Source organism: Durio zibethinus, chromosome 1, assembly GCF_047325235.1.
Source record: "Durio zibethinus cultivar Kanyao isolate XHJ-2024 chromosome 1, ASM4732523v1, whole genome shotgun sequence".
NCBI lineage: Eukaryota > Viridiplantae > Streptophyta > Magnoliopsida > Malvales > Malvaceae > Durio > Durio zibethinus.
In genome coordinates this window covers 11,440,335-11,458,516 of record NC_143162.1, presented here as the reverse complement: position 1 = coordinate 11,458,516, position 18,182 = coordinate 11,440,335, and the positions used below count along the sequence as shown (strand labels likewise).

The 18,182-nt window shown below is 27.1% G+C and overlaps 2 protein-coding genes across 4 annotated transcripts; one reads left to right on the top strand and one right to left on the bottom strand.

The window, feature by feature from the left end:
• Nucleotides 1-5,604: 5,604 nt before the first annotated feature.
• LOC111311158 (DUF309 domain protein) lies at nucleotides 5,605-7,105 on the top strand. The gene is made up of 3 exons (XM_022910538.2): nucleotides 5,605-6,111; nucleotides 6,179-6,326; nucleotides 6,756-7,105. The coding sequence occupies exons 1-3, from the start codon at nucleotides 5,728-5,730 to the stop codon at nucleotides 6,986-6,988; spliced, it is 765 nt and encodes a 254-aa protein (XP_022766273.2). The 5' UTR covers nucleotides 5,605-5,727; the 3' UTR covers nucleotides 6,989-7,105.
• A 732-nt stretch (nucleotides 7,106-7,837) lies between these two features.
• On the bottom strand, nucleotides 7,838-15,528 carry LOC111312133 (PQ-loop repeat family protein / transmembrane family protein). 3 transcript variants are annotated; one of them, XM_022912160.2, is made up of 14 exons: nucleotides 15,513-15,528; nucleotides 15,134-15,382; nucleotides 15,014-15,056; nucleotides 14,754-14,780; nucleotides 14,541-14,633; nucleotides 12,939-13,096; nucleotides 12,208-12,376; nucleotides 12,000-12,122; nucleotides 11,069-11,188; nucleotides 10,299-10,319; nucleotides 9,628-9,686; nucleotides 9,420-9,510; nucleotides 9,073-9,199; nucleotides 7,838-8,229 (listed from the first exon to the last, which is right to left on the bottom strand). In XM_022912160.2, the coding sequence occupies exons 2-13, from the start codon at nucleotides 15,346-15,348 to the stop codon at nucleotides 9,119-9,121; spliced, it is 1,200 nt and encodes a 399-aa protein (XP_022767895.2). In that variant the 5' UTR covers nucleotides 15,349-15,382; nucleotides 15,513-15,528; the 3' UTR covers nucleotides 7,838-8,229; nucleotides 9,073-9,118. The 3 variants fall into 3 exon arrangements, with proteins under 3 accessions (XP_022767895.2, XP_022767896.2, XP_089619506.1); XM_022912161.2 differs by lacking the exon at nucleotides 15,513-15,528 and having other exon boundaries at nucleotides 9,091-9,199; nucleotides 15,134-15,496; XM_089763380.1 differs by lacking the exon at nucleotides 15,513-15,528 and having other exon boundaries at nucleotides 12,000-12,083; nucleotides 15,134-15,496.
• Nucleotides 15,529-18,182: the final 2,654 nt, after the last annotated feature.

The window sequence follows — 18,182 nt, the reverse complement described above, 5'->3', positions numbered from 1 at the left end:
GCTTAGATATTGAAAACAATTATGCATCCAATAAAAGATCCAAAATAAAACCTAAAAAAGAAAAATCCAAAAGAACAATTAAACCATTCCCCTTCCCTACATAGAAACATGAGACAGATTTTGAATTCAATTTCAGAAAAGCAATGGTGAAAGAAATACAACAGGTTATACTAAAATTAAAGTGGTAGATCAAAGATGAAGAATAGAAAAATCCTAGATTATCAGTTCAGAAAATAATCATAAAAATAAGAGCGCAAATCCAAGAATACAAATTCACATAGAAAAGTGAAGTTAAAGACGGAAAAGTCATAGCATCACGGGATCATAAATCATAAATAAAAGTCTTGAATTAAGAAAAGAAGGAAAACGAAGAAACAAATATTTGAGCCCGATTCAAAGCGAGACTTATTAACAAGGGTTTACCTGATAGGACAAACCAAGCTTGAAAGAACGGGCTTTGATCCCAAAGAACATGGTGAAGAGCGCACATGCAATTACGAAGCTTTTCGTCACTGGCGCATTATCTGCAAAAGAAAAAGAAAAGAAAGAAAATGGATCAAATTTTCCAGGAAAAGAGAAAAGATCATGGTAAAAGAAGTAATAAAAATGAAATTGAACGCACTGAAACCGGAGGGGCCGCCGTTCATCTTTAGGAATGTGGAAGCAACCACCTCTTGTCTTTCAATTTTCACCTTCTTATGTGCTTTTTGGTGTTTGGTTTTGGACGGAATTACTGAAACTAAAAAGAGTCCCCTCTCTTCCAGCAAAAACATTACAAAACAAAAAAATGCTTCCCCTTTCTAATCCTTTTCTTCTCTTCTTTTATTTTTTATTTTATGTGATGACGGCTCTCTTTTTTTTTATTTCTTTCTTTTTTTTTAATTATTCTTTTAATTAATTCTCCAGGATTTTAATTTCATTAGTATGTATTTTTTCCAATTACTTTGAGTGCTCCTGTTTGTTGATTAAGTTTGTTGCATTTCCTTTTTTTCTCTATTACTCCAATTTTGTTGCATTAATTTATTTTTGTTTAATTTAATTATTCCCACAACTGCTTCCATTTGATTTATGCTATCATTTATTATTTATTTCATAAAAATAGTAGAGAGTAAAAAATAAAAAATTAATAAACAAATAACAAAAGAAATTTGGAAAAAAAAAACAACTAACAAAAGAATCATTCAAAGAAAAATATTTTCACTTGGACTTTGTAAAAGTTATTTATTGATTAAAATAAAAAAATTATGTCCTTTCATTGTAAAAGTTTTTTTATATCTTGAGAAACATAAATTAATAAATTTTTACATTTGATCATTTTTATTTAAATCAATTTAGAACTATTAAGGTGAAAGTAGCTTTAAGGTAGCATTTAGTTTTTTTTTATAAAATTATTATGGTAATATAATTATGGGGTAATTTTATTATCAAAATGATCTTAATATTTGTAATTTGAAATCATTTTGTTTAATTAATAATTTTTAGATCATATTTGGTGCATTAGATGAGGTATAGATAAAATGATAATTATCTTATATTATATTTAGTTTGTATCTAAAAAAAATGATAAAATTACAAGAATAATTAATAATCTTCTTGATATAGTATCATTCAATCCTCTCAAAGTAGATAATAATCTATAAGATTGAACTTACATGTCTTATTATATAATTAAAAATTATATCAATAATTTAATTTGTATAAATTTTGAGAAAATATAATTTTGACTAATAAATAAATTATTTAATCATAATTCTGCCCACATCAAACATAAGATAAAATAATATTATTTTATTTTATTTTATTTATAATATCATATTATCATATCCTATCATAATCTTATATATCAAACACATCCTTAATTTTTAGAAATTAAACATCATTGTATTTGATATTATTAAAAAATCAAATATTATTTTGTTTAAAAATATGAAAATAATCATATATATTGTAATAATTACACAAATTAATAATTTTTAAGTTATTTAAAGATTATAGGATGTATTTGGTATATAAGACATGATAGAATAAGATAAGATAATATTATGAATATGATTAAATAAAATAATGCCATCTTATCTTATATTTGATGTGTATAAAAACTAAGATAGGATAATTTTTTTTTGAATATAAGATAGGATAATTTATTTATTGGTCAAAAGTATATTTTCTTAAAGTTTTATAATTTAAATTATTAATATAATTTTTAAGAGTATAATATGACATATAAGTTTAATCCCATAAGTTAAAAATAATTCTCTTAACTTGTGGAGTATTGAATTATTCTATACTAAAATGATGATTAATCATCCTTATAATCATATCAATTTATTTAGATACAAAATAAACATAATATAGATTAATTATCATCCTATTTTATTCATAATCCTATGTACCAAATATTACCATAATTTATAAAATATTAGTGATATTTATTTATTTATTTTATACTAAAATATAATTAAATTATTAAATCAATAAATATATTTTTTGATGCTAAATTGTTTTTATAACATAAAATTATGTAAAAAAATGTGAATTAGAAAATAAAATCAATCTATTAAATTTATAATAAAAGAAAAACAAAAAATTATATTATATAAATATTAGAAAAAGGAAAAAAATACAAAAATTATTTTTGAATTTGTTACAATGAATATTAGTTTAAAAATATAAAATAATTATAATTTTAAAATATAGTAAATTTTTAATTCACATATTAAATGAGTAAAATTTACTATTATTAATTTTAAATTTCACTTCCTCTCAATTGTAAAAGTTTCTTAGTTTTTTGTATAATAATTACATCATCTTTCAAGATAGTAATTTGATCACACTTGATCATACAAAATCACCGAATACTTATCAAATACAATAATCTAATTACAATATTTTGATCACCATAGTTTTTGGAGTGATTATCTTATACTATACACTGTCTAAATATATAAAAAAATTTAGATTACAATTTATTTTTAAAAAAATATATAAAAAAACTAAAAAATAAAAAAATTTGGAAAAACAAAATAAATAAAAGTTTTGTTTCATTTTATTATTTTTACTTGAACCTAACTTATATATATATATATATATCTATTTATATATTATATGGGTGCTCGCACATTTCGTAGGTTACTAATTTTTATTTTGTTATTTTTATTTATTGATTTTTTATGAAAAATTTTAGTTGATTTAAAAAAAAGTAAAAAGTAAAAAATAAAAAATTCAAAATGAGAGTGACACATGAAAACATAAATCAACCTTTTATTTTCACAAAATATTTTTTATAAAAAAAAATTTTATTTCTATTTTTTATGTGTGAGACTCACCTAATACCAAATTTTCAACAAAAAAATCAATGAATACATATATAATATAAATTAAATAGGAGGTATCAACTTACGGAGTTTAAAATTTTTTTAATTTTACACATTTTTAATGATTTCAATGGATTTAAAAGATGAAATCCAACCATTTTTTTTTTATTTTTACTTATTTCTTTCATCCATTAAATCTATTAAAGTTAACGGTTAAAAAAATTGTGTAAAACTTAAAAATATTTTACACTATATAAATTGGTCATTTCTCAAAATTAAATAAATAATAAAATATATATTTTTACATATACCATATGATGACTTAAGATAAAGTGTCATATTTGACCCATCCACGATTTTTAAAAAAATTTAAATTGATTTAGTATTGATTTTTTTTTCAAAAATACCCATATTAAATTGAAACGGATACATATTTATTAGATATTGATTATTTTAACATTTTTATCAATAAACTTATTTTGTTATAAAATTAATTTAATTAAAATTTAAAAAAATATGAAAGGAAAAACACAAATTAATGTGCTACACAACATCTCTATTAACATTATTTTCTTAAAAAAATTGAAAGAAAAAAGGAAAGAAACATAAAGTTTCAAGTTAAAATCTTGAACGAGAATGAAATAAAAGTAAAAATTACTAAAATTTATATAATGAATTGATGGGTTAAAGTTTAATTATTTATAAATATAATATTTTTGTTAAATTAAAATATTAAATAATAACTTAATTAATGTAATATAAATAAATATAAAATAAAAATAAATAATTAAAAATTTTATATATGCTCATAAAATGGAAGAATTTAAACTTACATTTGATTGGACTTCAATTTAAAAAAGGGAAACACTTGGAATCGATCACGAAATTTTCAAAAAACCATACATATTTGAACAGGGCACATTAAAACTCATAGTATATAAGTTATTTTGTCATTGTTATATCTATTGATTTTTTTTTTATAAAATTTATCTAATTTAAAAAAAATCAAAACTTAAAAATAAAAAAGAAAATAACGAGAAAAAAGGAAGAAAATGAACTTAAATGAAAATGGTATGTGAATTTATTAAATTAAGATATTAGATAATAATTTTATTAATATAATGTATATTTAAATGAAGAGTTTTTTTTTTTTTTTTTTTGCAAAATTTAATCAAAGATTCAAAAAAGTAAAAACTAAAAAAAAAACAAAAACAAAAAAAAAATAAGGGACCAAAGAAGGAAACAAATATCAAATTTGGACATGACGTGAACACATTTGTAATATTCTTTTCTTAAAAGTTATTAAATTTTAAAAAATAAAAATAAAATTTTAATAAACAATATCAAATGGACTGACATTTTAAAAATTTTAAAATATATAAAAATTTATTAAATATTTAAAAATGGCAAAAAGAAAAATGAATAAAAAAAAAAAGAAAAAAAGAAAAAAAAAACAAATGACTTGAAACACGACTTATTCTTAATATTAAGTGAGTCGAACAAAAATTTTAAAATCTTAAAAATATTTATTAAATATATAAATAAATAAAAAAAAAAACACGTGACATACTTTTATTATCAGACGGATTCTACAAAAAAAAAAAATTAAAACATATTAATAAAAAATAAAGCAAATGACTTAACATGCAATATACTTTTTGTATCGAGTTGATCAAATAAAAAAATTTAAAATCTTACAAAATATTTATTGAATATATAAAAAAGTGAATAATAATAATAATAAAATCAAACATGTAACGTATCCTTAATATCTCACACAAAAATTAAATCTTTAAAAATATTAATTAAAATTTTTGAAAAAAAATGATAAAATAGGCCAAAAAGACTTGATATAAAGTAAATCCCATCTTTAAAAAATTTAAATCTTTAAAAAGCTTTTATTAAATATTTAAAAACATATTAAAAAATAAAGAAAAAAACAAAAAAAAATAATAAATTGTCATATTACACGTTTAAGAAAGAATCAACTTTTGATCAAAAAAAAAATATATATATATAGATATATATATATATATATATATAGAAAGATGTCATAATTAAACGATCACTTAATTTTAATTATCTAAATTAAAAATTCAATCAACAGACATCCAGACATCCAGATTGTTGGACCTTTTTATAAAAAAAGTTGGTAACTTAAAATAGGAAAAAAGATATATTTAAAAGTAATTGCGTTTAATGACGACTTAAATTTCATTGCACATTTGCAGTCCGTTTCACTTGACTTACTTCGACCTTATTACATAAGATAAGACTACAACCACACACACACGCAAACCAAAACACAAAAAATCAAATCAAATAAAAAATACACACCCAAAGGCAGAGACGAAGGCCACAAAGAAACGACTCTCGCCTGTCGTCTCCTTCAATCTCCTATTCACCTGGAGATATGGTTCTTGCTTTCAAACTGCCACTGCCATTGTCTTCTCTTCAAAGACCTCAACTCTCAACTCCTACTTGCCCCCTTCGTCTCCATAACTACATGTATACCTATAATCCCAACAATTTTTTTTCTTCTCCAATTATTCCAACCCAAGGCCCCAGAAAGTTGTACTCCTTTGGCGTCTCCTATCGCTACTCAAGCAGAGATGAAGATAGCGAGGACCATGAGAATTGTAGCTTTGACCAGGCAGTTTCCCTTTTCAACAAAAGGGAGTACTATAAGTGCCATGACCTGCTTGAGGCCTTATGGAACAAAGCCGAGGAGCCGGCCAGAAATCTCATTCATGGCATTCTACAATGTGCTGTTGGATTCCACCACCTTTTTAACCAGGTTGTAACTGAATTAACATTTACATGCTCTCCTCAGTGTTTGAAATTTTAATGAAAATGTTATGCAGAACCACAGGGGTGCTATGATGGAGTTGGGTGAGGGGCTGTGTAAACTTAGAAAGATGAATTTCGAGAGTGGACCATTTTATGAGTTTGAGCAAGACATTACTGCGGTCCTCAACTTCATTTACAACACTCAAATTGAGCTGGCTGCCTGTGCGTTCTTTTGTTTCTATCATATATTCTTTTCTTCTTGACATGAAATATGGGCAGAGAATCATTCAAACCCATGCTGCCTCTGATTGAAGTTACAACTCATCCTAGCTATAAATGGACATCACAAATAGGCATGTGAGAAAGAAGCAAATTCACAAAGTGATGCCAACCTAATTAGTAATTTACTTCATCAACCATCAAGCCAGTCTAGCCTAAGTTCTTTTTGTTTGAACCTTAATAATTGCTTTGACCCTGCACCAGCAGCTTCATCTGACTATTACCTGAAAGCAAAAGCCAAAAGGATAGCCAAAATTTCAGCATTCACAAGCACATATTTACATGTCACTGCATTTAATAGAACCTCTCCCCAGTGATTGTCATCTTCCTTAATTTGACACAGCGATTTACTAACAACATTTGGCCAACCAGGTGGTGATGATCTATGTGTGACAATGGAACAGTCAGAGAGGTCATACCTTCTTCTTGGAGGCTATGCCGCCGGCCAGCATCTTTATCATCTACAAACCGATTCTAATCAAGTTATGTATATTGTCTTTTGCCCTCAAAGACCTTATGGATCTGCTCAGGCTTCAGCTTCATCTCCAAGGGTAAGGCTTCCAATTCTTAAAGCCGCTGAGGGCCATCTTTTGATCTATGAATAAAGTCACTGAAGCATCCATCTTTTATACAGTATATTGTAAATAAAGCATTTCTAATACGTGAAAAGGTTATGCTCTAAAGCAAGATATAATGTATAATATCTGTTTGTTTGGTCAAAATTAAGCCTGTTTCATTGGGGAGAGCAAAACATTTTGAGCTAGGTGAGACTTGCGTTTTCCTGATGGGCCAAAACATTCATGATCCAACCATATTGGTGAAATCATTAACAAGTTTTGTGATACAAAACAAATATTCTGCATGTGCAGCAAAACCAGAAAGGAGCAATGTATCCTTTTCAATTACACTTTCTTTTTTAAAGCAATGTGTATATATATCTATATATATATATATATATATAGATATATATATATATATATGTATTTGAGGCTATCAGAAAATGATCTGTTACTATAATTAAAAATTTAACATTCTACCCATAGACCATATAGAATGAAATTCAAATACAAGCTTCAACAAGAATCCCAAAGCATAGCCAAAATTAACCAACCAGAAAGGGCCACAACTCCAATTCTGGTGGGCCGTACCTTACAAATGATTAACTAATCCAAGTCGAATAAGGTTAAAACAATTTGCTGACAAGATGACAGCCCATCCTAGGCGTTTTGTCAAGCACCTTTAAGCATAAACAAGTAAACAACAATTCATTTTGAAAAACACTCAATACAATTTGCAACCATTCCCCAGAAACAGCCAACTTCATCATTCAATGTCAGCTATGTTGCCTCACAGAGGAAACAAATATCCAGGCTACCAAAGGATTTCCACAAAACAACCCATACTTATCACGTATTTAATGCAACTGCCCACAAGAATAAAACAGCTGAAGTTGGTATCGCTTACAAAGGAAACATGGAAGAGATATGAAAGATAACTAAAGTTGGAATCCTTGATCAACTAGGAGAAAATTGAAAGCAGAGTAAAGACAGTCAAGAAAGGCAAACATGCAGTAACAGATGCAAAAGAAATTTTGCCTGAAACATACACATCAAACACAAATATCATCCCTCTTCACTAACTACAAATCCAAGATTTAGCACTGTTTAATCAGACAAGACTTGGCCCCAAATTCACATGAATACCAAGTTTGCTTGATACTTCAAAAAATGCTGCTACTTAGGAAACTTGTCATTGCTCATCCAAAAGAAATAAGACTTGTCATCTACATATCCTACATCTCCACCAAAACATCTTCAGAATTTTATTCCAATTGCAGAAGATTCCCCTGGCAAGCAATTATCAATAATCAATAAACATAAAACAACAAGAGACCTGGATTGACAAATTTGAACATAACCTTGAAATTATGAAAATGTCATTGGCCTTTCATTGTGAATTATTAGTTCCTAGTTGTTCACAATATTCTGGATACCTTACCAACTAGTGTGTACAGTAATTTGCTTTAAAATATCTGAACACATGCTTGTCCATGTGCGCATGCACCACAATGAGGAAAAATATAAGTTTACTTCTCTGAGGGTCATCCTCTTCTCATGCAAACATTTTCTTAGAAATATGAGTAGTCATATTGTTTACAAATAACCAGATAATGAACTAAGGTAGCATAGATATTAGAAAAAGATTAGTCTGGATGTATATGTATAAACTACCTACATTATTAATGAGTTAGAAAATGCAGGTTGCCTATAAGCTTAACAAGAATATACAAAGAAATGAAAGGCTTTTTTTTTCTTCTTCACAAGAAACTGGAGAATGTAAACAAAAGAAAGGAGATGAAAATAAATTTCTCCAGCGGTTTCTTCTATCTGATTGTGATTCTTTTGGGAATAAAACATCTTTGAGTCTGAGGCAATAGCCTAATTATTACCACATTTTACCTCCTAAGGAGGAGATTTTGAGTTAAAATCACATCTGTTCCAAATTACAAATAAGAAAAAAATGTAAAAGCATAGTTCAAGTTCGATAAGCAAAATGAGAACCCAACATTACACCATTAAGTGCATCTAGAAAGTTTTTAGTAAAGCCCACTAATCATCTAAACCAGTCATAATTGTTTTAACTATAAAAATTTCCTAGACCCTACATGCATAAAAGTACAAAAACTCACATGAGAGAGAGAAAGAACCTTCAACAAAAGGCTATTTTGCCATCATTTAAGATGCATCGAAGTTTTCATGCTTATCCTCTGCATCTTGAGGTGCCCAATTGCAGAAGTAAATGAACTGAACCAATATCTGTAAAATGCAATAAGGTTCTACGAAGAATATGAACTTTAAGAATGACTAAAAGCAACTCAACTAAAGATAATGAGGAGAAACAATTGGCAACATAAGGAAGATAAAACAATAAAAAGGTTTTACAAAACAGAAATAACCAACATCTTCCTACTCCAGAAAACACATCCCTTAAAAAAAGTTAAGTATGATATTCTATAACCATCCTTAATAAGGATACAAAAGTATCAAGCAGCACGCATCCTCCTGCATCCACCAGCCATGGTAAATTTGGTCTGATTCTTAACCAATCGATGCTGTTGACAAGTATGCTACAGGGAAAGAATAAAAGGAAGGGTAACAAAAACAGAGAGGAACCACTCTAGATAAAATGATCAATTGGACTTTAAAGTGAAGTCAAATAAGAATGGTGAGTTGATCAAATTTACCTTGCAACATATGTGGAGTTTCCAACCAAAGCAAATATAAACATAAAAGGGTTAAGACCCTGCATGCATGGAAGAACATGTCATACAAGATTCAGGCCCTCCATATACATTGAACTAAGTACAATATTTCCCCTCCCCATGTTCCTCTCTTTCTCAGGCAAAGTTTCCCTTCTACCTTAGATTTCACTTCTTCTCCCAATCTTTAATTTGGGTGGTAATGATAAGGAGCTACATATCAAGTGTCATGCCTATGAGGCTAGGTTCCAAAGCAAATTTTTTTCATCTAGCTAAGCAGTATCTCACAAAAGTTTTTTTAACTTTTTAAAAGCTGAAAATAAGCTCTAGAGACAAAACGTTGAAGCTCCAATTTGGAGTTTTAGGGGGGAAAAGGCCGAAATGAGAGGATGACAAAGGTGTTGGATGAAGTTTTTAAACTGAAAAACATGTTCTTAATTATGTCAAACAATTTTAATATAAAAACATTTTTTTAAAAAAACTCTACTTTAGAGAATAATTTTTTATCTAACTCCATTCGAACAAAAGAAGCTCTAAATAAGCTAAATACTTATTCCAGTGTATCAAAGAAGTTCTATAACAATGAGCAACACATTGCACCAAATGAACTTCTGAATATTCTAACGAGAACAAAAATATTTAAAGAATGCGCTTACCTCTACATTGCCTCTTCTAATCTGCAAAATTGATCAAGAAAACTACATTATGTTCAACTAGACAAATATAAGATATGCCAGTTGTAAGCTTAAAACAAAAAGTTACCAAAAAAATTCATGCTATAATGATTCTGTTATTAATTTGTGAAAAAATCACATTCTATTGGTGCATGACATATATTTGTTATAAGAGTGAATATCAACAAATTCTGCTTGGGGAAACAGATGAATGGTACTTGAACTTTTTTAGTTGACTGCTTAAACTTCTAATTTGAAGTTTCTGATCCATCTAACTCTCTGATAATTACATTTCCATAAACCTAGAACCAAGTTTCAATTTCAAAATTAAAGAAAATTGAGTCACTTGAAACTATTATGAACTTGTGACAATTAGAAAGTGATATTTCGTACTATAACAGATATTTTGTTAGTTTGGCCCCAATCTACTAGGTTAAGCTTTTAGGTCTATTGGTTGACTATCACAGTACTACATCCTCTTTGTTCTACTCTAGAATTTAAATCCCGACACCCTTTGCTATATTGTCAAACTTTAGTTCCAACAGGTATTAAGCAGATGGCTTGTGCTTAGACAACTTGCATTTGCTAGGGAGTGGTAATACTAAGCATAATGTTAACTTGCTCCAAGTTATCAATTTAAGTTTTTAGGCTAGGTTGGGTCTAAAAGACCACATAAGAAACATAGTAAAACTCTTCTAATTTTTTGTGAAAGCAGTAAAAAACACCACTAATTTTGTTTGTATAAACCTTACATTTAAGCAAATTTGGGGAAGGCGTCCACTGATGTAAATAGCTGCCATTGCCCAACCAAGAAAAGTTCCAACCCTGCTGCCTCCTTCAATACCACTTTCTCCTAATGGCACAACATTTACCTGAAATCCCAATTACAAATAACTCAATGGTTGTGGTGCCAGCTATCCTCTTCATAAAGTTTAATTTAAAAATCACTATTGAGTTCAATCTATATTGAAGAAAAAAGACATAAAAACAAGATATATGGAACCAATAAGCATTCAAGAACATAACTTTTCTAGTCCCTAAAACATGGTTGCATCCACTTTACATATTTATCCATAACAAAAATGAATTCCCAATTTTTGACCTGGTACAAACTGGAAGTCAAATAAAATAGGTAATGCTCATAAAACAAATAACTAAAAAATGGTCAATAAACCTGTTGAATAGAGGTCCAGAAGAAACTACTGACTAATTATTTATTAACTATAATGCTTTACAAGAAGGCTATACATGTAAATCTGTTGTTCCAGCAAATGGTTATGAACATATGTCTTCATAAAGTTTAATTTAAAAATCACTATTGAGTTCAATCTATATTGAAGAAAAAAGACATAAAAGCAAGAGATATGGAACCAACAAGCATTCAAGAACATAACTTTTCTAGTCCCTAAAACATGGTTGCATCCACTTTACATATTTATCCATAACAAAAATGAATTCCCAATTTTTGACCTGGTACAAACTGGAAGTCAAATAAAATAGGTAATGCTCATAAAACAAATAACTAAAAATGGTCAATAAACCTGTTGAATAGAGGTCCAGAAGAAACTACTGACTAATTATTTATTAACTATAATGCTTTACAAGAAGGCTATACATGTAAATCTGTTGTTCCAGCAAATGGTTATGAACATATAGAGGAAAATAGTTGCAGATTGAACCTACCTGGAGGAGCTTTCTTCCTATTTGTATCACGAATCCTTGATTTATTATATCATGTCCTATGTGAAGTTTACTCAATGCTGAGAGGTGGAAATTAAATGAGCTAATGAATATTAATGCAGACACCTGAAACAAAGGAGAGATAATGTATATATTATGTTGTTTGAAGGATGGGGTAGGATTTTAGTTCTCCTAATTAAGTCATAATCACCAAGCATAGCAATGATTTGGTGCTTGAAGGAGTAGATTGTGTTGAAACATGTGCACCGAGCAATGGCTCTTTAACTAAATTTCCTGTATGAAGAGAAGGAGGAGTCATTCTTTGTGCAAGGAAGGATCCTGCTGTGGACGTATGACTTCTTGATAAAGATCTTGCTGACCTAACATATAAATAAGAAAGAAAGAAAATTATTAGATGATCACTGCAGGCAGCATTTAGAGGGACATATCAAAATATGTATAAGCTTTTATTTGCCCTCCACCTTTCAAAATGACACACATCTTAAAATAGTATGATTCATTACATGTTCTACATTACATGTTCTACAGATCACTATAAACTTTGCTCTAATCATCTTAGGATCTCAAAAGTATGTGAAAACTTAAATTAAGTTTATCTTTGTGCATGCACCATATATGCCTCTATTAGCTACATTTTCTTCCTAAATGTCCAAAAAATTTGTTGAATAATAAAAAAGTGAGATATTACAATGAAATATAAGAAAATGAACATTTATGGCATAAAGCGAACTTAAATGATATTTCTATTTAGAGGTATACACATATGGGAAAATAGTTAAACCAATTCTAAGTCTCTGATATGCTTAACTAAATAATAATGGAGGAGATATTGATGACTATAATACATTTGTTGAGGTTTTAAGTCCAAAATTTATAGAAAATACAGCAAATGTGAGAACATTAAGGTAAATAATGAATTACATGTAGTATAATTCTCTGCCTGGAGAACTCTTTACATTAATCGCTGGAAGAGGAATAGGAGAACTTAATTTGTCAGAATTGATAGCTTGTTTCACGCCAAAATTGCTAATGCATTTTCCAGCTTTTTGTTTTGCCTCAGTTTGGTACTCTTGGGAACCCTACATATGAAATGCATTGGGTAATTTTGGAACATAATATATCAATGAGAACAAAAGAAGAACCTTCCCAGAACAAATAGCAACCATAAAAACCCAATAAAGCACTTTAATATAACTGCAATTTTGCAAATGCTTTCAGAATGTTATACTTATGTTTCCTTCCCCTGCTGGGAAACGAACTACAAGTGTAGACAAAAGATTGGAGCAAATCTTGTGAAAGTTCTTTAGCATATCATGGTTACATTGAGAATCTTCCACAACTACATATGAGGTGAAGAAAAAGTTACATAGATTTGATCCATGGATTTAAGACTTCCTAACGGAATATTTTAAAAATTTTTTCCTGGTAAGCATAGAATTTATTAACAGCACAATGGAACACGCCAAGTAGAAAATCAGCACATAACAAACACAGAAATTAGAAGAAGAACTTGAATACATCTTTAAAATTCAAGGAGAATGTAAACTAAAATAACTATGAATCACCCAAGTAGCCAAACCACTATGAACAAAGCAAAAACGGGAGACTGTAATTTCAAAGCCATTAGACAATCAAGTAAAAGATGATCTATTGACTCATTGTCGTTCTTATATGTGCAACAGCTATTAAAAATGATCAAACTCTTAATAGATTATCCTATGTCAGGATTCCTCCTAAACTTGCTGTGCAAACACAAAGTTAAGCCAAAAAGCCTACAAACTAAAGTATTTGCAGAAGTTAAAACTGACCCAAAAAAGCATGCATAAAATTTCCTCTGATACAAAAGTTTATTATTTACATTCTTTCTTTCTTCACTGTGTATGGGCTTCCAGTAAACTGAAGCACTATGAATTTCCATTGATATTGATTATTAAAAATAAAAATGGAAACAAGTATAACCTTTTATGCTTCAAAACTTGGTAAAGCAATCAAATCTATATTATTGAAACCTGAGAGAACCAATTCTACATCTAATAGTTCAAACTACAACTCAACTGAACCTGAATCATAGAGATACCAAGTTTGTAAAATCCATATGAAGACGACCAAGTATCTATTTCATGCATTTGAAAGCAAATAACACATAACTCTATAAGATACCATGTACTCTTCTCAAGTTACACAAAAGAAACACAATAAATTGGCATCTTCTTTCAGAACTCAGATTTTTATTTTTATTTTTTACTTTTTTAGTTAAACCAAATTAGAAGGCTAAACATTGGGTCCTGTATATCATTTAAAAACAGCATGAAAAAAATACCATAATAGTTGGATTAGTTTAAACGAAATCCCAAACATTTTTCTCTGTTGCACACCATGTAACATAATTGTGTGTTTCCTATCTCTATTAGGTTCAATAATTTCCAAAGTGTAGAGGTTTAACATGACCATCGTGTTAAGTAATTTACTCTGAGCATGGATTTAAATAATCTTTGCCAAGAGAGATGTAGTTTAACTTCTTACCTTGTCGCACACTCTACTGTACTTTAATCGAGGATAAATGTGACCATAGTATATAGTCTGTGCCGCAAGAATTAAGGTAGTCATTGTATACAACTGCGCTTTGACATCATAGCAAGAAGGTCATGTAAGTCAATAGTCAAGAACACTAGAACAATATAGTAAACTAAGAAATTGACTAGATTAACAACACTTTGGATTTAGCAATGTTCTTACAACTGCCATATAGTATTGCGTTCGAAGCTGCAAAGATAAGTGATAAAGTTTCAGTAAATTGGTTGCAAAAAATTCCCAATAGAAAATCAAAATAATTGTTTCTTTCTAACGAGACAAGAGTTCCATGAGAATTTCTTCTTATGTAACATATTTATGAGAATTTCGAATGATAACAAAGCAGATAGGACAAAATAAGAAACAAAAAGCAGGTAAACATACATCTATCCATGTATATTTAAAAAAAAAAAAAAAACACTTACAGTAGCCGGTTCAAGAATACAACCGAAAAGATTGAAAAGATCTCTGAAAAGTGCAACAAGTTTGGTGAATAGGAAAAAAAATAGTAGGAAAAGTTTGTAGTAAAAGAGAAGAATACACACCCAACAATCCAAGTGATCAAGAAACCGACTGACAGTCCTTGAACGGATTTTTCCTTATAGTTGGTGATAATTTGCGGAATCTCAGCCATACCCCAACTTATTACGCTGATCAATCCCAAACTAAACGACAATTGATCTCTTCCGCTGCATATACAATAGTTTAGATAAACTCTCGCCCATTCCCAGCATTTTCCACTCCTTGAGCATGTTATCATTGTCTCTGTCTTGGGCTTTGCTTTCCTATCAAAACTATTGATATAAAAAAAAATAAACAAATAAGAAACGACAGAATCTGAGAAGCCGATATATATTAACAAACAAGAAACGAGAGAACGAGAAGCGGATTGATGAGAAAGAAACTCCGTCTGCAAGAGAATACCGAAGCAAAGTGTCGTTTTGATAGTAGTAATAATAATAATAATAATGTTATGCATATATAAATAAAATATTTTAAATAAATTTTTAATGAAAGATATTTTAAATAATTAAAAAAATACAAAAATAGGAGGCATGTTCTGCTTCTGTCATTTTCTTTTCCAACGCCAACTCCTTTTTTGTTTTGCAAATGCTCCCGCATCTTCTCAATGCCATTACATAAGCCTCGACTGTTTCGCAAAAAATTATTTTATTAATATAATTTTTATATTTTTAGATATTTAATAAAAAATAAATTTATTAACAAAAAATAATTTATTGATTAATAAAAAATAAAATTATTTTAGGTATTTAAATTTTTTTTAAAAAAAATTATTTATGAGAAAAATAATTTATTAATACTTTTGAGTATAATTTTATTTATAAATAATATTATATTAATATATAAATAATATTATATTAATAAATAATTTATTATTGATATAATATATTAATAACTAATAATAAATAATGTTATAATATAATAATAAATAGTATACTATTAATATAGTACATTAATAAATAATATAATAATAAATATTATTAATAAATAATATAATAAATATTATTAATAAATAATATAATAAATATTATTAATAAATAATATTATAATATATTAATAAATAATATAAAGAATAATAAATAGTTTTATTTTAAGTATTTTTTATATTAACATAATATTTTAATATTAACTATTATTAAAATATAATTATATTTTAATATTAATAATTTTAATAATAAATAATTTCAATACATTTTAATAATAAATAATTTTTAATATTTTAACAATAAAAAATATTTTTCATCAACTTATCTAAATAAAAAAAAAATTCAGTTCAAAAAATATAAATATTTTTCAAAAATTATTTTTTAAAAATTATTTTTTGTGAAACAAATAGAGCCTAAGATTAAGATTCGCTACTTAATCACTACAAAATTTGGAGTATTTTTTAAATATACGTAAAAATTATTCAAGATGGACAATGATATATTTTTAATTTTTAAAATATTTTGTCAAAATTTTAATTTATATTAATTTTATATTATTTTGTATTTTTTCGTATGCGTCATGTACAAAATTATTAGATATCTCTTCATTTATTTGCTATACTAGTATTATGAGTTTATTTTTCGCTCAAAGTTATTCCCTCTCCCTTAAAAATGTTTGAGATATATTAACTTTTAAAGAGTTTAAGAAAAAAAAATTAATTTTAATATATTTAAATTAAAATTAAATTTTTATAAAATTAAAATTTTATAATTTTTAATATAAAAATAATTTTAAAATATAAAAAGATAAAAGTTTAGATGTTAAAAAAATATACATAATTTTGCTACATTAGTGTATATATGCGCATATACACACAAGAGAGTAATATTTATACATGCATAAATATGGGTCTAACAGAGCAAGTTTTTTTTTCGGCCTACAACATAGAGCCCAGTCTATATCTCATAAATTGTTAACGTTGAAGCGCAAAGCTCAGTTCAACATCAATATAACTTCATTTTTTATGTTTCAACTTAGATTCGTAATTTCTTTAAATTATCTAAATTTGACTCAATAAATTTAGTTAGAAAATAAAATTATAAGTATAAATTTTAAATATTATATTTTTATCATATATTTATGTATACACATTAAAATATATAAAATTATAAATGCTATTAAATTATAAAATTTTCAAATTAAATATTTAAATACTTAAATTTGACTGAGCCTTCACTCCAATGACTCAAACTTGATTTGATGTCAAATAAGTCAAATTCAGTCCGAAGTCAGGAGTAAGCTCACAAGTTTACATTGGAATGCATAAACAAATTTATAAGGTTGTTCTGTACCAAAATTTATTCGGTTTTTTTAATGTTATTTTATCGTTATTTTGGTTTATTGCTGGTGTCCATATCGAAAAGACAAAAGCTTCATGTGGAAAGTCACGTGGCTAACAAGAATATAAGGAAAGTAAATATATATATATATATATTAAAAATACAAAAACCTTTGTAAATGGTTAGATCTAATTTATATATATATATAATTTTTATTATAGACAAAAGCTCAACTCAGATTCATGTTCACTTTCATGAGTTTCTATCACATGTGTTCTAATCAATCATATTCCACTGTTTTTTGGTTTTAAATGGCTATTAGGAGATTAAATCAACGAAAGACCTCTGAATTTTTTTTTATAGCAAAAAGAACTCTCAAATATTTCAAATTGAACAATAAAGTATTTATTGGATTTTTGCATTCGATTAAATTTTTAATCAATAATTTATAATCTTTATTTTTATCCTTCGGTAATTTGGAACAAAATTGTCACTTGGTATAAATGATTTGAAACAAAAATTTTTGCTAAAAGGTAAAAATAATCTTTATTTATAATTCAATAATTATTTAAATTTTTAATAGTTTATTGTAATTAATCAAATTTTTAATCTTCTATTTCAATATAATTGAACCTGTAAATGAATGAAATTTAATCATGTGATAAAATTTAATCAATCTTTGAACTATAGATAATTGAACTTTTAGAAAGATCTTAGATAAAGAGAGAGAAAATAAAGAAGAAAAAAGTTATTTTATTTAATTTTCACATATATTAATTATGTTATGTGATAAATTTTTATCTAT

Coding starts and splice junctions, on each gene's coding strand:
- LOC111312133 (XM_022912160.2), bottom strand. CDS start 15,348: ATGATAACATGCTCAAGGAGTGGAAAATGCTGGGAATGGGCGAGAGTT. Junction 10,320..11,068: donor TTCCCCAAATTTGCTTAAAT/GTAAGGTTTATA, acceptor TCAATTTTGCAG/ATTAGAAGAGGCAATGTAGA. Junction 9,511..9,627: donor AACTCCACATATGTTGCAAG/GTAAATTTGATC, acceptor CTTTCCCTGTAG/CATACTTGTCAACAGCATCG.
- LOC111311158 (XM_022910538.2), top strand. CDS start 5,728: ATGGTTCTTGCTTTCAAACTGCCACTGCCATTGTCTTCTCTTCAAAGA. Junction 6,112..6,178: donor TCCACCACCTTTTTAACCAG/GTTGTAACTGAA, acceptor AATGTTATGCAG/AACCACAGGGGTGCTATGAT. Junction 6,327..6,755: donor TCAAATTGAGCTGGCTGCCT/GTGCGTTCTTTT, acceptor TTGGCCAACCAG/GTGGTGATGATCTATGTGTG.